A 25,610-nucleotide genomic window follows, 5' to 3' on the forward strand; every position below is an offset into this window, starting at 1 on the left:
TTAAAATCAAAATCTGGGTTTGGACCCGGTGGTCCCTGCCTGTAAAGCCAATACTTATAAGGTGAAGTCAAGAAGACCTCCCACTTCGAGGGTAGTTTGGGCTACATAATAAGACCTAGCCAGAAAAAAAGTATGAAAAAGAGCAAAATATGAGGAGGGAGGGAGGGAGGGAGGGAGGGAGAGAGAGAGAGAAGAACTAAGATCTAAACTAGGTTGCTACTCAGTAGAAACTCTGTTAGAGACTCCAGGAGGCAGAGGCTGCAGCCATCTGATAAAGGGCATTTGGGGACTTTGCACTTTATCTCAGTGGAGACAGACTGCTTCACTTTGTGCCAGTCTCTGTCTCTGCCCCTGCGTTCTTCTGCCATGCTGTGTGGCTTTAATGCAGAATCAAATAAAATGTGATTTCACTTCTATTCCAGTACTAACTCAGAATGAAAAAAAAATTTTTTTTAAGTTTTCAAATGGGCCCAGTATATACTTTAAGGGATTTCAACAGAAGTATTTCTTTAGAATATTTTATTGTTTGACAATTTCATACATGTATACAATGTATCTTGATTACTGCTACCCTAACTCCCCCCCCCACTCTCCATAGCTTTCCTAAAATTCCCCCCTCCTACCTCTATTTAGTCTTTTTATTTATTTTTTATAATCTACCCAGTCCAGTTAGTGTTGCCCGAATGCCTGGGTGTGGGGCCTTCCACCTGACAGTGGCGCCTACCCGCAGCCTCATTCCTGAAGAAAAATGACTCTTCCTGTCCCAGAACATTGAGGGAAAAGCAGATCCTCCTGGAGGAGACTTAGACAGGGACCATTCAAACACTAGCTTTCTGACAGTTATTCACAGGCAAAGGCAGTTCCCACCGGAAACACAGCAGTCAGCAAATCTCCGCTACACGGTTCTGTCACCCATCCTCTAGATAATGTATTGTGGCCATTCCCTCATGACAGCTGACCCAAGCCTGCGGATGTGGAGTGGAGTTTTTGGTGAGCATCAAGTTAGCAAAAACTTGGCAAGAGCCGTAAGTTAGCACATCACAGGCTGCACTGAGCTCTTGAGTCGCAGAACAAACGTAAAAGTAACAAACGTAAAGTAACAGTAACTGAGTGAGGACCAATCTGCCTCCTCACGGGGAGATGCTGGTCAGCTCAGCTCCTAATCTGCCTAGCTTCCTTCCTTTCATGGGTACCTGACACTGATGCCCTAGAGGATCAAAGAGTGATGGTTGGTCTCTGCGTCAGGTCTGACTGGAAACTTCCCCAGGCTGGGATCTGTCCACAAAACTCTGGGCCCTTCTCCACTAGCCAGTCTCAACCTGGCCCTTAAAATCCTTGGGCGGTGGAAGTAAAAGTTACAGTAGAGGGTTGGGGAGATGGCTCAGAGGTTAAGAGTACTGACTCCTCTTCCAAAGGTCCTGAGTTCAATTCCCAGCAACCGCATGGTGGCTCACAACCATCTGTAATTAGATATGGTGTCCTCTTCTGGTGTGCAGGCACACATGCAGGCAGAACATTGTGTACATGATAAATAAACACATCTTTTAAAAAGTTGCAGTAGATATGAAAAGAATAACATCTACCACATCCTTCAGTAAGGAGTTAAGAAGGGGTCCTACTTTGTGATCCAGTCTGGCCTTGAACTCACAATCCTCTTGCCTCTGCCGTCCACAACTGCCAAGATCACAGACACATGCATCACCGCTCAGGACATTCCCACATCCTTTCTCATAACTTCAGAAGCTCAGCTCAAAGTCAACAAATAAGATGTGAACAGTATGGCTCAGTTCATGATTCCCAATTTTTGTGTATATGTTTTTTCATTTACTTATTTGGATGGATGGATATTTTGCCTGCAGATGGTATACTGCATATGCCTGTGTACTGTGTACACTCAGTGTTCACAGAATCGGGCATCAGGTCACCTGGAATTGGAGTTACATCTAGAAAAGCTGCCATGTGGGTGCTGGGGATCGAGCCTGGGTCCTCTGGAAGAACAGCCAGTGTTCTTAACCACTGAGCCATTGTTCCAGCCCCAGTTTTCCATTTTTTAACTTAAATGCATGCTGCCTTAGAAACATGCATGTCTGCCTGAGGACATAATTGGTGCTAATTATTGGTCACCCTCTTTACCTTTCTTCAGTGTCCTTGGAGAACTCTATCAGACCACAGGGCGGAGTCCACATCCATGGCCTCCAGCCCCTTTGCTCTGAAGACAGCTTGAAAAATCTGGCTTTGCCTTAATGCTTCCCTGTACCTCTCCAGGTCATCCTCGGTTTTTCAACCAGCTCTCTACTGGTTTGGATATCATTGGCTTAGCTGGCGAATGGCTGACATCAACCGCCAACACCAATATGTAAGTCTTGTGTAGTCTTTTCCTGTAAGCATACATGGTGTATATGGCCTGTTAGGTTCAACTCTGATGGTTCTGCTCTCTTATAGCTCATTTTTCTCACAAAATCCTTTAGATTTGCCACAAGGTGAGAAACTATTCCTGAATAATGTAATAAGAGCGTGCTTGTGAAAAAATGGTAACCAGAGTTGAAATTTCTGTATGAAATTTCATAACAGATTTGTTTCTCTGAATGTACATCTTAAAAGGCCATTCTTTGGGATATGATTTTGGTTTCCTTTCCTGCCGAAGCACATTGGTACTTACCATTTAGGCTGTATTCCCTATTATTAGCCACAAATTGGTTTGATCAACCTATTGATGAATTAAAAATTCTACAGCAACATTCATCTACTGTTGATATAGCATGTAACCATTTCAAAATAACTAATAGTTCCTTCTGAGTTTAACACTTCGGAAACCTTAAGTTGCTTACATAGACAACACTTTTATTTATTTCTGAGATCTTTTATATTTGTACAAAACTTAGTCCAAGATTTTCCAGGTGCAAGTGCAACCTGAGTAGTCTTTTCAGTCACCCTAGATGTTTCTGTACATGTATGTGTCATTTCTAGGGATAAGAATGTTTGACAAGATATGGAGGGTCATTATAGTTTAAGGATGATTATCCTTTCCCTCAATATTAATGGCAGTGTCTTTTCAGTGTCAACACATTCAGGACCTGGCATAGCATTCGATTAAAGTATCTGAATGAAATTAATGAAGCAATTTTAGTACAATAATTTAATAATAACTGCATAAGAACCACAGGGGTGTCTGTCACTGCTGCAATATTGAGAAACTATTTGTTATTTGTTAATTATTCTGTTGCACAAGGGACCAAACAGGCCTACAGCACACTAAACATGTGTGCTGTATTTCAGCCCCCGACTCACTCCTTTTATTTGTTGTAAAGTAGATTCTGAAAAGTGAACTCAGGTGAGTGAGTGGGACTGTGAGAAGTACCACGTGACCGTAGACAGAATGCTGGTTATTAAAGCTCAGGGTAACTGTGGCCAGCCACAGAGTGGAAAGGGCATCTTTAAGCTACGAGTTACTTGTCCACATACCAAGGCTGCCTAAGGCTGTGACTCAAAATAATAAAGCTCCATTCATAAATTTAGACAAAAAAAATTAAAAGTAAATAGGGCAAGTGGGGCCTTTGGTGCTAAAAGGCATAAAAGTTCAACTGATTAGAGAATGAAAGTGGTTTTATCGTATTCCATGTTCATGAGTCACAACACCTTCATGATATGTTGTTTGTGTTGGATCGTTGAGACTTCAAAAGACAGGAATCCAGGTCAGAGACGGAGGAGATCCATGGCCTCCTCAAACACAGAGCACCTCCCGTGCCATCTTTACTCTGTTATGACTTGTAAAATAAAATATTTATCGTCAAGCACAAAAAAAAACCACAACATACTAATTATAACTTGGAGAAAACACACTAATGCTTAATTGTAGCACCAACAGGAAGGAACAACTGAAATTAGGAAACTCAGTCTGTTTGTTTTAACCCAGCAATTTAGGGAATAAGTGGGAAGAGCAGAGTAAAAAGTATGTGTGAATCTGGGCTGGGTACACGGCTTGGTGGTAGATCAACTTGCTAAGCATCTTAAAGGCCATAGATTGGATCTTCCCTCCCCCCTCAAAAAGTACATGCTCAATAAGGCCCAAATACCCACAGTTACATTGGCCCTGCCCTCACCCGGTGTTTTTAATTATGTGTTGTATAGGCTTCTGGCTGTTGCTTCTAATGTTTGTAGCCAGTATCAAGGTAAATAAAAGGAGTTCTCTCCTTTAACCACTTATGATCAGATCTCCTCCTAAAAGCTTTTCTTGAACCAGAAAACTCTCCCAGATCCCTCCCCCACCTTTTTTTTTTTTTTTTTTTTTTTGGTCTATATGAATAAAATCAAAATCCTTGGCTCTTCCCTTAGCTCAGCTCAGCTATGAGACACTAAAATATGTCCCAGCCATCTGAGGTCAAGGCCGAGCTAGCTAAATGACACATAGTAATTGCCTCTCCACTGAACAGGAGGTATTGGCAAAATATGATTCGATTCCAACGGATCGATAGAGAAGGTTATTTAAAATGGTGAGAGAGTTCCTGTCAGCTCTAGAGACAGGCGGTTGTGTGAGGAAGTGATAACTATTCTCCAGACAGTCTCCTCAGCCCTGGAAGATCACGGCATGTGGCAGCATCGCAGGCGTGCCCTTGCGACCAGTCCCTTCCTCAGCTAGGGATAACCGTTCCAAATACACCCAGGAGAGACGGGCAGAAGAGCTCTAGCGTGGACGCTTGTGACGGGATTACTGATCTGCTCACACCTCCCTTCCCACCCACCCCACATCCACTGAGTTAGGGTAGCACTAGTGGAAGGCGTAATTACTACCCTCTGAAAAGTCCTTTCAGAGACCGGTCCAATAGCCTCATTCGGGTGGCCGTGCAGGGCATCTGCCTGCTTAGCAAGGAACGTTCATGTTGGTGTTTTTATAGCAGCTTGAATATGTAGTTCTGGGACCTATTCTCCCAGGCAAGGCTCTAGGAGGACACAACCAAAAACTGTGTGAATGTGTAGCTATTCCTAGCATTCACCCCTGTCCTCTCCCAAAGCAAGTCCACCACCAACAGCTTTGCAGGTTGTGTAAGCGGCGGCACCTGGTGTGATATGTAATTGCGACGGCAAGATCTGGTTCACCTCTCCGCCGTGAGCTTGAGGGGTCCCATGCATCTACTGCCTGGTTTTCATGGAAGCAACACTGGAGGGATTTCCTATGGAGTTATCAGTTGTCACACACTGAGGGGGGCAAGCTGTCAGAGCAGAGGCCGCAACAAGCGGTTCCTGTTTATCGTGGAGAAACAGCTACGACTGGGATTTCTTGACCCTGAAATTGACAACTGAGATCTCACACACCACAGTGTTCCTCTGAGTTTAAAACAGCAGAAAATGCACGGGTAATGACGTTCTCCCTGCAGAGTGGCCCTGAAGACTTAACAGTAGCTCAGTCCTAGGCACCCATACCCCTAGGATAGGTAGGCACACACAGCCTCCTGGCTCTTGTTTCTAACTCTTGCAGTCTGTGGACAAAAGAACCTATCCTTAAGTTCCCCTTAAGTACCTTACTGATGCCACCTGCCACATCTATAGAGAGAGGAAGTCTAAGGATTGTGACAGCAGCCAGCATGGAAGAGTTTCATTAAAGTCCTCGGCCTGGAAGTCACCAAAAAAAACCAAAAACAAAAAAACCACACCTTTTTTGGTGTCTTTCTGGTTTATATTAGACCATAAAGCTCTCCGTTACAAAGTTACTTTACATTGCGTGGAGACTGCTGGAGTTCTACTCTTTCTGTTTCAAAACTCAAGAAAACAAGAGGGTGGGATGGGCCAAGGGGCTGAGAAAGAAAGGGAAGAACACAGGGCAAGCAGGGCATACATAGCATCAAGGCTAAGAAGCCTCAGCAGCCACACAAAACACTTCCCCATAGCAATTGTTCCGCCATAGCTAGCCCCACAAGGAAGCTAGAAAAAGACAGGCCCTGGTCTTGAACTCTGAACAGACTGTAGTGAAGAAAAAGACAGCCGATATGGTTAACGACAGGCAGACTGCAACAACACACCAGCAGCATCTTGCCAATTGATTTACCTTAATTCTGAGGACAGCTCACCGAAGAGTGAGGTGCACTGTCAAGGGGCTGGCCTACCTCCCGACTCAGGGTCCCCACTTAGCACCCCGCCCCCCATCTTGCTGTTTTTAAATCCTCATTTCCAATCCACGTTCTTAAGCTGTAGCCTTTGGCGGGGCTGCTTTCCTGTTCTCGGATCCTGAAATGTAACCGTGTGCTTTGGTTTCAGCATCGCCAACTTCTTCTGGGTCTGCACTGACCTTTGATCACTTGATTTCATCTTTCACCTATCATTTGGGGAAGGGGTTCCTAACCCTGGGCCCAAGTTGGAAAAGGAAGAATTTCTTACAAAATAATGTGTATATCCACATATTTTACCTGGAGATAGGGGGCTATAGTTTTCCAAGGACCCCTAAAGGGGTCTGTGATCCAATGAAATCAACAGTTACTGATCTAGGATAAACTTCAAAGCCTTCCATAAGAATATAGGTGCAGGAAAACCTTCTCATTATAATCACAGTTATGACCCGAAACAGATAGGCAGGGTCAGAAACATCTGGAACAAAACATCTCATTGGCCCACTTATCAGATCATGAATCAACAGCCATGACCAGTAAGAGAAATTTTTTGCAAATGTGCAGTTGTCCTAGGTACACACAGCTCTTCTCTTCCAGAAGGTTTCTCTCAGCTTCTAGGGGAGGAAGGATGTAAGAACCAAGTCCAGGAGTCAGTATAGCACTAGCTGTGAGATAACTGGTCCCTCGGACCATGGCAGAGACCCTCCAAAGAGATGCACCTCAGGTCAGGGACCAAATGCTGGATTTATCCTAGAAAGTTTCCATCTCAAGCTTGGGATGTCTTTGAGTCCTCCAAACATAGGGGACTGTGAGGCACATAACAGCCACTCTGTTTCTGGGGAACAGAACTTAAAGAAGACCTAGGAACCACACACCTAACACAGATAAGGACTCAGAAACACATTAGGCCAGATAGCCTCCTGATGGAGCTCTAGACTTCTCTTGCCTGCCCCAAAGGAAGGTCCTTGGTCCTTAACAAGGAAGACTGGTTCATGCTAGGTCGATTCTATCGTGCAATGCATCAGAACCAACTCCTTGGTTTTCGGTCTCACACATTCTCCCTCTTCGTATGGTTCCTACCTGACTGCCTAACACTGACTTGCCTCTAACTTGACTTCTATACAGTCCTTGAGATAGTTTTGATATTGTGGTATATGCTTCCATTGTTCCTTCCCTTGACCCACAGAGATTTCTTACTACTATTTGATACTGTGAGATTCAAGCACACAAACTACCACCACTGCCTCTTCACCCTGCAAACATGGTGGCCATTCCAACATTGTCCAGAAGTCAGTGGAACCGTGGATAATGCACTCATTCACAATGCGGAGACGCAACTCATGAGTCTGCCTCCTGCCTCACTCAGCATCCCAGGCTAAACCAGGAACCCTTCTCTTCTTCTTCCTTTGTCAGGCCATCAGACATGAGGGAGTGTTGGTTGCTACGGTGATGGGGCTCAGAGCAGAACCAAAGCATGAGTGTGACCTCCAGAGGTGATGGTAACTGAACACATGTTTTCCAAGGGTCTTCCTCCCAAAATTTCAGGGGACCTCCAAGGAAAATGGACATACTCCTTGTGAAACAAAATCCTTTCTCCTCCCACCAGACATATCCCAAGGATCCTCTTGGGAGGTTTTTGTTTTTTGTTTTTGTTTTTGTTTTTTTTTTTTTTGTCCTCTTGGGTTGCCACATGACTGATGTGACTGTTTTCCCTCCCATCCTGATTAACGCTTATTGGCATCACCTGTGTTTTACATAGAGAAATAGTTATCCCATTCCTGCAAATAGCTTTTCTAAATCATTAAGCAAGATTCTCATTAGTCTTTGGCATTGGCATTCAACCCCAAACTCCTAAGTGATGACAATGCCTCCTGTATCACTTGGCTGGGTTCGTCTAGGCATCTTTTTTCAGCTAGGATAGTTTTGGCTCAGCCTAAAGCTTAAGAAATCCAAGGCAAAACAAGCAAAAGAGCCTTGGAGTTTAGCAAACAGATTCTGTTTTCAGGCTCAATTTTCTGTGGATGGTCTTCCTTGACTTCTCTTGGGCCCTGTTTAGTACCTTGATCTTGCTCCGATGACTGTCCTCCCAGACAGTGACAAGGCTTTGAACTTCTTTTAAAAGAACAGGGCTTGCTTCATTTGCATCTGTTTGTTGGGAGACACGAGCAACCTGCCAGGACATCTGATATTCACAGCCAGATACGTACGCAAGTTGACCGTCTTCTTGTTGTTTATAATTTGTAATTAGAAAATCATCACTTCTAATTATTTTTGTCAGATATCAGCTCCAGAGAGTTATAGATACATAGTTTTCCTTAGGGATTATTAGAAGAAAGAACATGCAGATAATTACATTAAGATCTTTAAAACACGGGTCAATATTCCCAATTATCTTCCCAGTCAGCTTTCGGATGTTTACACTGTTTCTGAAAGATAGACTAGACCTGCCTACCAGTGTGAAACTGGCAGTCTTTAAAAAAAAAAATGATTCAACCAATTGTAAGTAGAAGCTAAAATGCAGTTTTTCAAATTAACATTTGCACTGCCCTACGAGTAGTAAATAGCGTGTCCTGTCCTCTGGGCGAACCATACCTGAGACAGGTGAGGCTCTCTTTTGCCGGCAAAATATCTCACAGCAGCAGACTCTCCACACCTCTCTTGGTGATCCAGGCTGGTTTTTGACACTAGGACTGACAGACATGTGGTTTCAGAAAACAAATCGTTCTAGTGGTTTTGAGTATCCATTTACAGAGCCCAACCACAACTGCCGAACCAATGGGCCGCGCTCATCAAAATAAGTAGGTTTATTTCTTCATTCCTCTTCTTCCTTTTATCACCACCCCAGGTTTACATATGAAATTGCACCCGTGTTTGTCCTCATGGAACAGATAACACTTAAGAAGATGAGAGAGATCGTCGGATGGTCAAGTAAAGATGGTGATGGGATTTTTTCTCCTGGTAGGTCTCTTTTCTGTAACTAGTTGTCTTCAATACTGCTGATGTGGCTCATTTTATTCTTTTTTATTAAACATACTAACAAATGTCAACTATGGGAATTAATGGGTTTCGTCATGACATTTGCATATATGTGCATATATTATAATCCTAACACTCTGCCTCCCCGTCTTTGTCAGGATGAAGGTAAGAATGCCACCGCCCTGTGAGCCAACTAACCAAGGCTATGCCTGGCTTATGCTAAACGCTGTTGTTCTGACAGTAGCAAAACCAGGGATCAGCGAATCCAGTCATCAACTTACTGACTCCAGCCCAAATACTATATCTATTTTAATCTCTAACTCAAAGTAGATACGATAAAGTCTTTAGAATAAAGACTGCTGTCATTGGGTGTAAGAAGCAGTTATAGATGGTGCTAGAGGCAGTGCAACCGCACACAGGGGAAAAGAAGAAATAAGAATACAATTGTCTAGGCAATTCAAGCAGACTCAGATTTACTTATTTCATTCTTGGGGAACTAATGCAGGAGTGTTGTGTTGGCCAGACTCGAGGAGGTATCTTCTTTCTTCTTGTGTCTTTATTTAGAGGGACATGAGTGAGTTTGTGTCTGTTCAGCTTAGACCTCTCCTAGCTCACGTACTCAGCTGGGCTACTCTTTGAAGACAATACCCAAATCGGTACCCAAGGGATGCACTGTTTCTTTCTGCAGGCTCCATTACTCTCTTTCTCTGCGTTTTTGAATTCAGGGAGCTGATTCAGCTTTGTTCAGTAAGATGGACAAGATGGAGGCCGGGAGGCTATAACTTACTATGTCTTTGCAGCTGCTATCCCTGCCTTCTATACAGGCCATGGGTCAGCACTGCAATACATGAATTACCTTCAGCAATCAGCCTTCATAGCTTTGGAAATAAATCACCACTTCGAGTCTCAGGGCAAAGGGTCCAGAGGGAAGGCCTTAGGAGTGAGGAAACCAGAAAAACTTTGGGGGACACTATCCTTTCCCTTTCTGATGTCTTGGAACACCAGCTCAACCTCTGTGTTAAAAAAAAAAAAAAAAAAAAAAAACCTCAACAGAGCCCTGCTACAACCTTCTGCTATGTCTGTCGTTGACAGGGGGAGCCATTTCCAACATGTACAGTATCATGGCTGCTCGCTACAAGTACTTTCCAGAAGTTAAGACAAAAGGCATGGCAGCTGTGCCCAAACTGGTCCTCTTCACCTCAGAACACGTGAGCTGGGGACTCTGGCTTGTGGATTTGTGGTGTTTCCCAAGGGACTGTAGAACTTTTAACCTCAAGCCTCCATTTGTTGCAGAGTCACTACTCCATAAAGAAAGCCGGGGCTGCGCTCGGCTTTGGAACCGACAATGTGATTTTGATAAAGTGCAATGAAAGGTAGGCAGGGTGGAGTGGGTATTAGGTTTTTGATGTATGAAATGTGTTCGTCTGTTAAATTCATTTTATTGTGCTTAAGGACTGGCTCAGTACAGTGTGTCAAGCTGCTAATGGCCTGTTGAAAATATCCAATTAAAAATTGCTTTTTGCTGCTGATGAAAGAGGATTTCTTTCTTGTATAATCTTGTTGATTCTTTATTTTAATTTTTCTCTTTTTATAATAATTACAGGGGGAAGATAATTCCAGCTGATTTAGAGGCAAAAATTCTTGAAGCCAAGCAAAAGGTATGTACGATTTTGTACATCTGAAACTTCAGTGAATACCTTTTTTTTAATGGCTTGTTTTTTTACCTACACAATGAAAAATTGTATACTAGAATAATTTTATTATATTTCTAAGATCCCTATTTCAGATATTCACTTATTTCCAACTTATGAAAGAACTAGGCCTCAAAGCTGAATCTACAAGACATACGTTTGATGTGTGTGCAAAAAATAAAGAGTTCAGTCATTAAGTCACCATATGCCAAGTCATTAGCTTGATCTTCTTCAATAAATCAGTTCCCTAGGATTCAGAAAAAAGTCAGGCAAGTTGAGCTTTCTGTCTGTTTCTTCTTAGATATAGTCTCCTTCTAACAAGTACCATGTCATCTTGGGACTCTGTTTAGGAAAGCGCTTCTGTGCCCAGCAGATGGTTCACAGTACTTGGCAAATCCATCCCTCAAAATTCTATTAAACAAAGCCATTCCATAGAGCAGATGTACCCCCAAGGCCCTGCCATGGGGCTGTTTACCACCACACTGTTATTTAGTTACCTTCTTGTGCCTTCTTCTCTGATTGTGACTGTTTGCTGGGGCCTCAACCTAGGCGGGGGATGGCGTTTTACTGGCCAAGGGCTGAGCTCCCAAACTTTCTGAGACTCACACATCTCCCCAGCTTGTCCTAGCTCCTTTCACTTATTTCTTCACGTTTGTCTTTTCCATGTCAACACCTTACCATGAATCAGTGTTTCAGCATTCACAGTTACAGACTTTCTACCATTATGATGTGGGTGAGCATGCATGTTCACATGGGTGTGGGTGTGGGTGTGTGCATGTGTGTATGGAAGCCAGAGGACATGAGGCCTCAGCACCACATCATTCATTTGAGACACTGACCTGAAACTCAAAGGTTGGTGGACCAGCAAGCCTTAAGGACCACCTGTCTACACTTACCCAGTTCTGAAATTACGAACATTGCTTGCACCAACGTGCCTGACTTTGAAGTGTGAATTCTGAGGCTTGAACTCAGGTTCTCATGCTTTCAAGGCAAACACTTTACCAACTGAGCTAATTCCCCAGATCTCGTACCCACCTCTTTTTTTAAAAACAAAAACCAAACAGTGTTTGAGTTTAATTGTGTCATCAAACCACCTAGAACAACATGGCTCCCACAGAGCTCATATCCAAGTGACACTCAGAAGGGAAACGTCTGGGTAAACACCTGCCCATCACTCCAAATACTAGTTAACTTTCCTTTTGGTTTTTGTCACATAACTTACCACTATGATATATTTTACATATTTTTATCAGTTAATTTTAAGTCTATCAGGAGTTAGAACTCTGTATCTACTTGCTCCCTGTGCTGTTCCCAGCACCAAAAGATCTAGTATATAATAGTCAATCAAAAGAAACAAAAACAAGAACAACAAAATGAGCGAATGAACAACAATAAATGCTTCTAGCCGTGGTCCCTGACCCACGCCAGCTTGGCTCACTGTTACCAATGCATATCGTTTTCTTCTACGTCTCATAGAAAGGAGCAGATGGGGAAAGGTTACAACGCACAAACAAGGGAACTGGGGAGATGGCTCAGCAGTTGAGAGGGCATACCATTCTTCCACGGAATCAGAGTTTGGTTCCCAGCATCCAAATTAGGTTTACAACCAGCTCTGGGGTATCTGAACTCCTTTTCTGTGCTCTGAGGGTACCAGTACACACACACACATGCGCGCGCGCATGCATCAAACAAATAAAGAGACAAACAAATGAAAATGTTTTTAAAGCATTAATCAGCTATCTCTTCCGCCTTGTAGGGATATGTTCCCCTCTATGTCAACGCAACTGCAGGCACAACTGTTTATGGAGCTTTTGACCCAATACAGGAGATTGCAGACATTTGTGAGAAATACAACCTTTGGCTACATGTTGACGTAAGTGCCCTGTCCTCATCGCACACAGACCTATCCTGTTAAGGGCCAGAAACAGCACTGCCTCCGGCTTTGCCTCCGGCTGGTCTGAACCACCCTCTCTGGCCTTTCCTCCATACTCTTTAGCCATCCATCTGTGAACAGTACAAGCCACAGAACCTGCCCACCTTCTGGGATTTATCCCAGGTCCTTACTGGCCAATAGGTTTTATTTGTTTGCTTTTTGGTGTGTGTGTGTGTGTGTGTGTGTGTGTGTGTGTGTGTGTGTGTGTGTGTCCTTTTTTCATCTACTATGATGAGCAGTTGCTTTTGGATGAAAGGATGCAAAGTAAAATGTAGCTGATTTCAGAGAGAGAGGGAGAAAGAGAAAAGATGTAACATACAGAAAGTGAGTGTGAACACTAGCTGTCTGCCCGCATCCCCCACCTGTAACCCTTTGAAGAAAAATGCCTACCTGCTGCTTTCAGAAAAATAAGGGTGTATACAGAAGATGAGCAGCTAGGACAGTAGTCCCAATTTTTTCCAGTAAAAGCAAATGTGTGCTCCTACACATGTGATTGGAGCCTTTTGTTCTCTCTCTCTCTCTCTCTCTCTCTCTCTCTCTCTCTCTCTCTCTCTCTCTCTCTGTCTCTCTCTGTGTCTCTGTCTCTCTCTCCCTCTCTCTCTCTCCTCTCTCTCTGTCTCTCTCTCCCCTCTCCTCCCTCTCTCTCTGTCTCTCTGTGTCTGTCTGTCTGTCTCTGTCTCTCTCTCTCTCTCTGTCTGTCTGTCTGTCTCTCTCTCTCTCCCTCTCTCTCTCTCCTCTCTCTCTGTCTCTCTCTCCCCCCTCCTCCCTCTCTCTCTGTCTCTCTGTGTCTGTCTGTCTGTCTGTCTCTGTCTCTCTGTCTGTCTGTCTGTCTGTCTGTCTCTCTCTCTCTCTCTCTCCTCTCATTCTCTATTTCTCTCTCTCTTGTTTTCTTTTCTTTTTCTTTCTTTCTCCTTATCTATTCTCTTACTGGATATAATTTCTTAGAAATAGACAATAGGAAGATCTGTCTCACTGCTGGATAAATGACTAACAAAGGCTGTGTGGTGCCTCACGCTACGCCAGGCTATCCAGTAAAACATGTACCATGGTACCCACAGCAGTGTCTCCTATAACTGGAGCTTTGCAGATCTCCAAACCCAGGAGGGTTGGTGCCTTCTGAGTTTACCAGGACTTGTTTGGAAGAAACAAGTAGTTGTGCCTGCCTTCTAAGCAGCCTTGAGTACCTTCATGGCAGTGCAAACTGGTGTATTGAGCTCCGAGAATCCCTGGTTTCCACGGCGCTCTGGACCTTTGGATCTTGATCCACAGTTGCCACAAGCTCAAGCCACTTTTCCTATGTCGCTAAGACATTCTGTGGAGGAAGTTTATGTGAAGAAACAGCAAGTGGCGAAGCGCCTGCAGCCTGTGCAGCTAGAACTGTGTGTGTGGACTTACTCCGTAGCTCTTCCTTTGTGGAACCTTGGCTGGCCCTCGACTTGCTCCATCTACAAGGATGGTCTCAAGCTCATGGAGATCTATCTGCCTCTGCCTCCCTAGTGCTGAAACTAAAACCACGCCCATCTTAGTTTTAGGTTTTTCACAGCTCCCCTTGTCTCTCTTCTGTCATTGCAGGCTGCCTGGGGCGGTGGACTGCTCATGTCCCGGAAGCACCGCCACAAACTCAGCGGCATAGAGAGGTACGGTGGGCTCTGTGGCCCTCCTTCATCTCCTCCATCAGATACAATGTACACTTTGGTCCAGCCCCTCCCCTTGCAGCCTTGATGCCGGCCTTAACTCCCCCAGCCTTGGTTTACAGTGGCAGATCTCAATATGACTAGGCGGATTTTTAGCTGGTAGTTTGGTTTGGTTTGGTTTGGTTTTGGTTTTAGTGGTGACTGCATGGTTTGTTTCCTACTCAAGTGAGTCCTCAGTGAGTTCAAAGTTGCGGGTGCCTAGGAAGGAGGAAAGAAAAGTGAAGGAGACAGGGAGGTCTCTGATTCCCTGAGCTCTTCTTCCTCAGCAAGGTAGCTGGTGACTAATGCGCACCGCCCTTTGACTTATCTCGGTAGTCAGGGCAAAAGAGAGGCAGGAAGCAAAGGCATAGAAAAGAATATTCCAGGCAGAGGGCACGGTCAATCCAAAGGCCTTGTGACAGGAGTCTTGACAATCTTGAGGACAGTGGGCATGGAACGGAGTGGAAGACGTGACTAGCAGGCCGTGAGAACGCTGGGCCAGGGGAGCTCGTTGAAACACTAGCAGTGACTCGGGGCTCTGTAGCTGCTGCTTCGCCTGCTCCTTTCTCTCTGTTCTGAAACGCCATTGTCAACATGAGATTAGCTTGTTAAAGATGAAATTATAACACTATAATTTGGAGGGAACTATACTAAATACAGATGAGCCAGCCCAACTCTACGTTAGACTACTCAGGCACTTCTCATTTTGCATCTTTGGGTCCAGAAACAGGTGAAAGGATTGACACTAGAATTGTTCTTTTTTAAAATTATTATTATTATTATTTTTTTTTTTTTTTTTTTTAACGTTAAGGCATGCATGTTTTTTGAAAGGACCCATATCCACATTGTGCCCTGTTTCCCTCCACTCGCAGTAGCGGAGAACCATTTACGTCATGCCTTCAGGACATTCAGGAAGTCATTTTAAAAGACATTTTATGAGATCTAAATATAATTTTTAATGACTTGACATGTGACAGCAATGACAAGAGTGCTTAAGTTCGTGCCTTCTAAGTGGACTGACGTGGATGCACTTCTATGGTGTCAGCACTTACTTAACCTCCCTGGAATTCCTCCCAGGTCTCCTTCGTGAGGTTTCCTTTCTGTACATGTAAGGGAAAAGTTCCTCAAGCTCTGCCCACTTCCCAAAACTCAAAACACACGCACGCACGCACGCACGCACGCACGCGCAAGCGCACGGGCGCACACAGGACCTAAGGAAGAGGCTAAAAACCCACAACAAGGCTTTAGTGCTGGGTGAGCACAGACTAAATTTGAGGCAATTTTGATATCAAAGGAAACACCCTTCTCAGTATTAAAACGCAGAGGCCAGTTGTGGCCGAAGCCATCAGAAAAGGATCCACAGCCCAGTGAAGCAAATTTCCCAAGTTTGAATCATTATACGTTACATTCCGTTGTTTCTGTAATGTCCTAGCTCATGTGCTCCTTAGTCATCTAATTGCGTCTGACAGAGTGATGCAGTTGCTAGGAGACCATGCTTGCTAAGTGAGCATAGCAGCCCAGGCTGGCAAAAACACACGCTTATTTCTCACTTGCCCACTGCTGCTAGGTAGTCAAAGTCTATGACAGTGCAGCTGATTGTTGCATTTAGGTGTGCCATCAGCAGGGAGGTCCTCATCACTAACCCTTCTTTAAATCAAAAGAGAAAGGTGGGAAGAAGTCTGAGGCTGTCACCAGGAGGAGGCAGTCTCGTATGCAGATTGTGAGTGCTGGCCCTGTAAAGAGAGAATCACGGACTTGGACCTTGAGTCCAGCGTGTCCCAGCTGTGTGACTAGAAGCACTAAGACTATCTACGTCATAGTGCTACCGTGAGAACTGCACACACCAGGCCCTATCCCCATGATAGTGTATGACTAGATATTCATATATTGTATGAACTTGTTTTTATCTTTTAAAAAATTTTTTATTTATTGTTATGTATACAGTGCTCTGCCTGCATGTACACCTGAAGGCCAGAAGAGGGCATCAGATCACATTACAGATGGTTGTGAGCCACCTTGTGGTTGCTGGGAATTGAACTCAGGACCTCTGGAGGAGCAGTCAGTGCCCTTAACCTCTGAACCATCTCTCCAGCCCTTGTTTTTTTCTCTTTTATTCAATTCTGATAAGATAGACATGAACTCGGAAGCACAATTGAGTTATATACAAGCTAGAAAATGTCGGGATTAAGATTGAGATTTGGACAGTATACCTGCAAAGCCTAAGTCCTTAGCCCCGTTTCCCGTCATTATACACCTAAAGCTCTGAGAACAATAAGACACATAAGTGGCAGCTGTGGTTAATATAGCAGCTTTCTAGAATTCTCCAGTGCATGAAGCATGTGTTTCCTGTTGAGGGTCAGTTTAGGAGACGGGGCAAGGAAAGAGGCTGTGACTTCAGTGGAGATGGGAGAGATCTTCCTCAAGAGGACAGACTCTTCTCTCCCTTCCTCCCATCTTCTCAGAGGTTCCTATGTGTCTTCCAGGGCTAATTCAGTCACCTGGAACCCTCACAAGATGATGGGCGTGTTGCTCCAGTGTTCAGCCATTCTGGTCAAGGAAAAGGTTTGTATTCCCGTGGTTAGTAGCCCCATTGTGAGCCTGCAGACTGTCTTCCCCACCCCCTCCCCCTTCCCCTCCCCCACCCTTCCCCCCTCCCCCTCCCCCTCCATCTAACATTGATTTCCTCTTGGCTCTTGCTGCTTGGGTTTCCTCTATCTTCCTTTAGTGCTTGGGACCCTGGTGGTCACAGACCCTTTAGCAAAATTATTTGAACATTTCTTTATGTCTGCAACAGACCTGAGAGTGACCACTGAGCCACCCAACCAATGAGAACAAACCATGCTCATTGGAGCATCCTTTGAGTTCTTAGTGAATATCTGTAGTCTCAAGAGATTAAATATATATATTAAATTACATAGATATATAATATATATCTAATATATATATTAGATGGAACAGTAAGTACAAATACCTGCTTAGGACAGCAGGGACTGTTAGCCAGACATTTCTGTGAGGCCAGCAAGATGACTCAGTGAGTAAAGGCCCTTCCTGCCAAGCATGAGGTGCTGTGTTCTGTCACTGGAATCCACATGGTAGAAGGAGAGAACCAGCTCCTTCAAGTGTCTTTTGATCTCCACATATAGGCCATGGTGTACACAACACATGAGTCTGTGCAGTAGACACTCTCTATCTCACACACACACACACACACACACACACACACACACACGCATGCACACGCACACACAAAATAAATAAACGTAATTTTTTGAGAAGCTTCTATAGTACGTTGGAGACATTTTGCCCCCACCACATACTCAGTGCACCGATGCTGCAGGAGAGGCACCCACCACAGCCTGCCTCCTGTGGGAGTCAGGACCCACACTGGCTGTCCTCCATTTTAACATCATGGGAGGTCTTGCATCCGTTTACAGCACTTCCCCGCCCACGGAAGCTTTTACTGCAAGCTCTGCCAAACACAGACAAAGTAATTCCTCCTTGAATCTGGAAAAAAAAAATCCTCAGTGCACCCACACACACTTCCAGATGTTCCTTTGAAGAACAGTGAGGCTCTTGTTGTAGGCATCATACACAAGAGAACAATTTCCAGCCAGAGCGACAGAAGGCAAGGCAGGGGCTTTCCCAGGAGAGGTTTTAGAGGACATCTGAACCTAGGGGAGGCCTCAGAAGAGAGGAGGTGCGGGCCCCCAATCCATCCTTGCACCCGCATCTCTGACTGGAGAGACCAGTTGCTTGCATCTTGACTTCCGTGACAGGGTATACTTCAAGGATGCAACCAGATGTGTGCAGGGTACCTCTTCCAGCCTGACAAGCAGTATGACGTCTCCTATGACACCGGGGACAAGGCGATTCAGTGTGGCCGCCACGTGGACATCTTCAAGTTCTGGCTTATGTGGAAAGCAAAGGTATGGAGGGGGAAATCCTGGAAACTGAGAGCTATGAGCACAGGCGCAAGAGAGGCAATGGTGTGTCACAGACAATTCATGTGCATGTAGCTGCATCTAGATAATTGAGTTAAGTGTGTGTGTGTGTGTGTGTGTGTGTGTGTGTGTGTGTGTGTGTGTGTGTGTGTGAATGGAATAACTTCCGCCCTATGTCAATTCTCTCTTCTTCAGCTCATTTTCCTTAGTTTGAATCACCATGGAAATTTCTTGTTCTTTTTAAATTTTTTTTCCTTGATCTTATAATTCTCCTATTACTAAAAATTTTGTCAAGATAAGGACTTCCACAATAATTCTTCCTAAACGTAATAAAAAGTTTTTATCTAGTGTGTGTGTGTGTATGTGTGCGTGTGTGTGTTTTATGAATATGAGTGTGCATGTGCTATATTGTGTATGTGGAGGTCAGAGAGGAACTTGCAGAAATTCTCTCTTTCCAACATACAGGTTCAGATCAAACAGACTATAACACTTGGCACCTTCACCCACTGAGCCATCTTGCCTGTCCCCCATAATAATTATCAAGAATTCTAAAATTATTTAGTGCAGATATAGAGAAAGATATAAAACTACTGTGTTAGTCTGAGAAGAATACAGAATTCCGTTATGAGGCATCTCATCATTGAATACATATGTATATGTGTATTATGTGTGTACATATATGTGTACATACACACACACACATGCACACGCGCGCGCACACACACACCACTACAGTATAAAGTTCTATTTAAATAATGGCTGTCCCTTGTACTTTTTACTCTACTCTGGAAACTGCATGTGAGTTGTGTGTGGCACCTGTGTAGAGGGGTGTGTGTGATGCTGGGTGTGCATGGTATTTTCTGTGTTTGTGGAACTTTGTGGGTGTGTGTATGTGTGTGTGTGTGTGTGTGTGTGGTGGTGCTAGGATTAGAACGTGACACCAGACTGAAGGACACTGATCTTGCAGGAGTCATCCCCTTGGGTTGCAGTTCTGTATCCATGATAAAGCCAATGGGATTTCCAAAAACAAACTATGAGGAGGGGTGGTTACCACCCGGCTGTTTCTAAAGAATCTCCACGCAGCCCAGCTGAAGGCCACTTGGCTTTCACAGCCTCACAATACAGCTGTTGTTTCTATTTACTTACTATGTGTTAATTTTAATTATTTTCATAGTAAAGATTTGGACTAACTTTCCCTCTAAACAATAAGGCTTTCCAGCAATATCTAGTCTGATATTTGTTTCTTCTATAGGGAAAAACTGGCAGATGATTAGCTTGCTTCCTTCGTAGCTATGTCGCCTGGCCTTCATGTAGAGTCTAGATTGGATTGCTCCCACAAAGTAATTGCAGGCGTTTTGAGCACATAAAAGCCTTCATCACAATGAGAGAACAGGTCCTATCATTTTGCACTGCGGTAATGACCACATGACCTGGTTCCACATCTTCCCTTTGTCTAACAGTGGCCTCTTGGACTATCCCCAGGAGGTTCAGCCCCCTAGGATGTGGAGGGAAAGTCCTGGGGTGGAAATCCTTTGCAAGGCAGAGTCCCCTAGTGCCACCACTTGGAGAAGGCGCCTGCTCTGCCAGCTCTGGCTCTCGTGCAGGCCAGCCTCACGCATCTGTTCTCCTTCACACCAACCCAATCAGCAGCCTGCACGCTGCTCTGCTAATCAGCCCAGCTGGCTTTGGGAACTCAACGCTCAGCCAGTTTGTCAGTAGTTGAAGATAGTGTAGTCTCCACAGCTTCCATGGCTTCCACAGCTGCCTGTTGGCCTGTTGTCGGAAGGGACCAACCCTGTCCTGTGAGGACTGTGGACAGGTTTGGCCAGGGTATACAGCTGGGGAAGATGCATTCTCTGACAGCATCTTTCAAAGTATCTGTGATGAAGAACTAGTTAGTTGTTCCCTTTACCTATCGTGGACCAATATGAAACTGTTAGAAAAAATGAAATGCAAAACACCAGCCCCAAGTCGTTACTTGTTCTTTCCATCAGGAGGCATGTTTAGTTGTTTTTAAGCATTGCTTAATGGAACCAGCAAGATGGCACAGCAAATAAAGGTCCTTGCCACCAAGAGTTTGAGTCCCAGAACCCACATGGTAAGAAAGAAAAACCTGACCCCCACTAATTGTCCTCTGACCTTCACACACAGGTACACATAAAGGCACATACACACAGAGAGAGGAGAGACAGAGACAGAGAGGAATAAATAGATGTTTTTAAAAGTCCTTAACTTCAGTTTCTGTACTCCTTCCACTCTGGACCTGCGACAGCTTTTAGCCTGGCCTCAGTCAAGACACAACCCATTGTGTGGCACTATCCAAAAGTGAACTGGCTTGTAGCTAACATGTAGGAAGCTAAAGCCTGCTGGGAACAACTTCCAAGAGACCAAACAAAGGTCTCTGATAGAGAAAGCATTTTCTTGCACTCGGGGGCCTTGGAGACACTGTGCCCATTTGATGATCTGGTCCTTCGTAGCCACCTCCAAGACCACACCTCTCTGTATGCCCCATAAGCGCGGCCAGCATAGCCTTTGCAGGAGAATGCAACTCGATAGCAACAAACTCAGCTTTCTTCTTTGAAACAGGGCACCGTGGGATTTGAAAATCAGATCAACAAATGCCTGGAGTTGGCTGAATACCTCTACGGCAAGATTAAAGCCAGAGAAGAATTTGAGATGGTTTTCGACGGTGAGGTAGGTTGTTGTCATGGACCGGACAGATGGTGTTCCCAGAGACACCATGAGGGAAGTTCCTGGAGCTTTAGATTATCAATGTCTCATCATCTCGCTCGAAACACAGCCCATTTCACACAAGATACCGTTGCGCAACCCCAAGTGTATAGATACGTAAAATAGGCATATTGAGGATGAAGACCAAAGAAAATCATTTTTTAAAGCTCTGGTAGAGAGTTCTGCTATTTATTAAAGACTAAAGTAAATGTGCATACTAATGAGCTGTGTGCTCTTGTTTGCTTTTACACAAAGAAGTAAATATTTTGGTTGAATATGTGATACTGCAATATGTGCAGTGGCAGTTCTCAACCTGTGGGTCGTAACCCCTTTGGGGGTCGATTTGATCTTTTCACAGGGTCACCTGAGACCATCGGGAAACACAGATATAATTCATAACAGTAGCAACGAAAATAACTTTGTGGTTCGGGGTCACCACAGCATGAGGAGCTGTCCTAAAGGTCTCAGCGTTAGGAAGGTTGAGAACCGCTGCTGCAGAGGACCCTTAACATTTTGCAGAGTTGAATGAGATTTTTTTTTATTTTATATTCTTTAATGTAGAGAATGTTACCTTGCGCTACTATATAGCATGTCGATAGGAATATATCAAAAGTCGTGTTTCTGTAACGGAACCATTTTCTGTAAAGCATGGAACACGTTGTACATCTATGACAACACTGCTATCGATAACCTGTGGCAGGCTGGACTCCGCAGCTGTTTCGGGCAGCTTTCCTTGACACTGTGTGGCACTACGTGACATGTGCAGGGCAGGTTTGCATGCTGTGTGCTCAGAACCAAGTCTTTAGTGAGGTGTCACGATGCAACACAGGCAAGCGGGGCCAGCGAGCCCCAGATTCATTCCACGTTCGATTTGGAGTTCAGTTTGGGTCATCCTATCATCAGAACTCTTTTTGTGATTCCGCCCTTCCCCCCCGCGCCCCCCCCCCCACACACACTCAGTCATACAAACCCATATGAAGTAGCAATGCACAGTTAAGGGCACTGGACGCTGAACGGCACAGCTGTCAGCCAGCCCGTGGACCTAGAATGCTTGCTGTGGCCAGTCCTGACCTTTCGCTGTTCTTGGCCCTGTCTTGAGTTGGACTCTATCCATCATAAGTATCTCCCGGGCCCAAGAAGCTTAGAGGTCAGGTATAGCCTCGTCTTTCAAGACTGGCTCTAAATGAGGGCTTGCTCTCCATGGATTGATTATGAAGAGAGCCAGATTAAACCACCTCTACCTAGGTTCACACACTCGCCCCTATTATGCACAGCAAAGCACCTGTCACAATCTTCCCATGTGCCAGACACTGGGTTATATATTATTGGCCAAAACAAACACCGTGTCTGCCCTGGTCAAGTTCATAGTTGAATAAAGAAATATGGAATCACTGCCAGTTCTGGTTAAAAAAAAAAAAAAAGCCTGTTTCTAAGACAGCCTGTTCACAACCCCCTGTAGCTGAGCACCACATGCAGCTGCAGCTGGCATGTGTCTACTTACCAGGCAGGGTACCTTCTCAAGATACCACCTGAGAGTCACCAAACGAAAATGGAGTCCCAAGCACTCAGTGTCAACATGTGGTGCTCAGGCACCTCATCTGTGGGGCTTTCTTTTTACAAGAGGTTCCAGCAGGAGCTTGAAATGGCAGCTATGATGTCTCCAACCACCTAGGACAGTGATTCTCGACCTGTGGGTCCCGACCCCTTGAGGACAGAAAAGGACCCTTTCACAAGGGTCGCCTTATACCATCAGAAAACACAGATATTTATGCTACGATTCATAACAATTATGAAGTAGCAACAAAAATAATTTTATGGTGGGGGGGCGCTCACCACAACACAGAGAACTGGATGGAAGGGCCGCAGCATTAGGAAGGCCGAGGACTACTGCTTAGCGCAGGCACAGTGCTAGCCACAGCGAAGTGGGAAACTGCAAACCTCTCTCGCCAACAGACACCGTATCGATAGAGTAAGTTAAGCAGCTTCCCTCTGCAAGGCCTCACCAACAGCAGAGTAACATCCTTTTCTGAATTACTCAAATGCCATTGGTCTTAGCATTTCAAGGTACAAAGGCAGTAGGGTTTGGGGGTCTAGGAAGTTGGTTGGAGGAGTCTGTGCTCTTGACGGGCGAGACTGGATAAGCAACACTTCCTGCCTGGTGCATTTATGTGCTGCATTGCTTTGGAGACCCACTCAGACCTCTTTCTTTTGGACAGAGAGAGAGATAGAGAGAGGGAGGGAGGGAAGGGGAGAGAGAGAGAGAGAGAGACAGAGACAGAGAGAGACAGAGAGAGACAGAGACAGAGAGAGAACAGTTTTTTCCAAAGATGCCTCTGGCTGTTGGTCAAGTTCTAATCATTTTCTTTTCATTTGCATGATTGTCTCTTGAAATCTCTGCAGCCCGAGCACACAAATGTCTGTTTCTGGTATATTCCACAAAGCCTCCGAGGGGTTCCAGATAGCCCTGAGAGACGAGAAAAGCTACACAGGGTGAGTTAAGGATGCTCTTCCTCTTCCAACTGCCCCCACTGCTGCTTGCCTCACCGGACAACCCATCCTCACGACACTACGCTGTCACTAAGGGGAAGGATTAAAAAAAAAAAAAGAAGTCAAAACCCAAAGCCTTGGGGTGGACTTCTGGGTAATGAGATATTACAAAGCCATCTTAATTTATACTTCTAGGGCCTTTGCTGCCCGCTTGGCTGTGGTTCAGACCCAATAGGGACCACTAAAAGACAGAGTGGGGGGGTGCCCACTTCAAACTGCTGCCGCTCATTACAGAGGCTCGTTTGGAGCATTCCATCTTCTACCATGTCTGTTTTATTTCACTAAGTCCAAGCCTCCTTGAATGCTGACTCATGTTCCCTGCTGATTTCTACATCTCTTTTACCCTTTCAGAGTTATTGTCATGTTTATGTAACGCTTAAGCCGCTCATCCATTGAACGGGTATTTGATAAACTCAGTCTGTGTGCCGGGCAGTATCCCGGAGTCGGGCTATACACAATCATAGCTTGTAGTGTTTTCCATCTTTACTTTTTTTTTTCTTCCATTTTATTATCATTGTTCCAAGACTGGCTTTCAAGATTCACTTGCCCAGTACCTTCTAAAGGAACTCGTGGTTGGGCGGATTAAGATATTAGCTGTGGACAACACTTGGTTCTGAAACAATTTTTCTTGTCTTGGACAAATAGTAAAGATTAAATCGAGTCAGTCTGTTAAAAGGAAGGGCGTGTCAGCATCGGGGCTGAGTTTGGCTTTTTTTGTTGTTGTTGTTCTGCGTCTCCAGGTGGCACCCAAGATCAAAGCCCTGATGATGGAGTCGGGGACAACCATGGTTGGCTACCAGCCCCAAGGAGACAAGGCTAACTTCTTCCGAATGGTCATCTCCAATCCGGCGGCCACCCAGTCTGACATCGATTTCCTCATTGAGGAAATAGAAAGGCTGGGCCAGGGTCTGTAATTCCCCCCCTCGAAAAACCAGGGTCATCGGCCATGCTCTTTCCCCTCTGGCACCCTGGAGCACAGCTCTGTCAGTAGCTGACACACCTAGGCCATCTCATTGAAGAAAATTATAATCTCTTGAAGAATATTTGTCACACGACCTCACGTAAGCTTGTTTGTTAGAGTTAGCAGGAAATAATGTTCTTTTTTTTTTTAATTGCACATTAGGAATACAGTATATATGTATAGTTATATATACCTTTCTCTGTGTACATGTATGTATAGCGAGCGTGGCTTAGTTCTAGACCACAGCATGTCGCCCGTCCCCAGAGAATTAGCCTCACCTCCAGCAGTTCCTGAGAGGCTAACCATTTCTCTAGCAACTGCAGGACAGATAGCGCCCCCCACTGCTGTGTCCTAGGGACCCAGGGAAATGCTGCTGGTGGGAGCCTCCCATCAGAGCTGTTCCCCCCTAAAAGGACGATGGATGACAGAAAGCACCAGTAGATGAAGAATGTCACACACACACACCCCTGTTAGTACCCTGCTAGGGGAAATAGTAGCAGAGTCTTTGTCACTATTGTGCTGTTGCTGTGTGTTTTTAGAGATTACTTTGTGTAGACTGTGTATATTACCGTTTGTCTGTCTTTGGGCAGGGGAAAGTACATATGATGATTTAAGTGTAGGTTCAGTGAAATATTTGCTTATTTATATTCAAATATATACCATGTTAAAGAGGCATCTTGTATTTTCTTCCCATTTGTACTGTATCTTATTTATATATTAATGAAGTGAGTTCTGGATACTGTTTATGGTATTTTCGTGCATTTGTGAGCCAAAGAGAAAAGATGAAAATTAGTGAGACTTGTATTTATATTAGAGTGCCCTTAACATAATGATTTAAACATAACGTGCACTGTCTGGAAGAGAATCCCGATGCTGTACATACAGTCATATATATGGAAACCCTGCTTCAGCAGCCTCCTCGCCTCTCTTCCCCTGTCTGGCTGGACGCCAGGTGTTCTTGATGCTTTTCTAGTAACTGTTGAATAATAATAACTAGATCTCCTGTAATTTTGTAGTCGTATATGACCAATCTCTGTGACGCGCTTAGCTGAAACCTAAG

At 44.7% G+C, this 25,610-nt stretch overlaps 1 protein-coding gene across 3 annotated transcripts in view; it reads left to right on the forward strand.

The window, feature by feature from the left end:
- Positions 1-25,294, forward strand: part of GAD1 (glutamate decarboxylase 1) — a 39,085-nt gene extending 13,791 nt beyond the window's left edge. For all 3 annotated transcript variants that reach the window (XM_084798623.1, XM_084798624.1, XM_084798622.1), the window contains 12 exons: positions 2,266-2,356; positions 8,944-9,056; positions 10,167-10,282; positions 10,368-10,447; positions 10,678-10,732; positions 12,522-12,638; positions 14,271-14,335; positions 16,855-16,933; positions 18,148-18,297; positions 20,899-21,006; positions 23,443-23,532; positions 24,330-25,294. In XM_084798623.1, coding sequence (XP_084654749.1) covers positions 2,266-2,356; positions 8,944-9,056; positions 10,167-10,282; positions 10,368-10,447; positions 10,678-10,732; positions 12,522-12,638; positions 14,271-14,335; positions 16,855-16,933; positions 18,148-18,297; positions 20,899-21,006; positions 23,443-23,532; positions 24,330-24,503 — 1,238 coding nt within the window. In that variant the 3' untranslated portion in view covers positions 24,504-25,294. The remainder of the gene's footprint in view (positions 1-2,265; positions 2,357-8,943; positions 9,057-10,166; positions 10,283-10,367; positions 10,448-10,677; positions 10,733-12,521; positions 12,639-14,270; positions 14,336-16,854; positions 16,934-18,147; positions 18,298-20,898; positions 21,007-23,442; positions 23,533-24,329) is intronic.
- The last annotated feature ends 316 nt before the right edge of the window (positions 25,295-25,610 follow it).

This window comes from Acomys minous (genome assembly GCF_964271855.1).
Source record: "Acomys minous genome assembly, chromosome: 10".
Lineage (NCBI taxonomy): Eukaryota > Metazoa > Chordata > Mammalia > Rodentia > Muridae > Acomys > Acomys minous.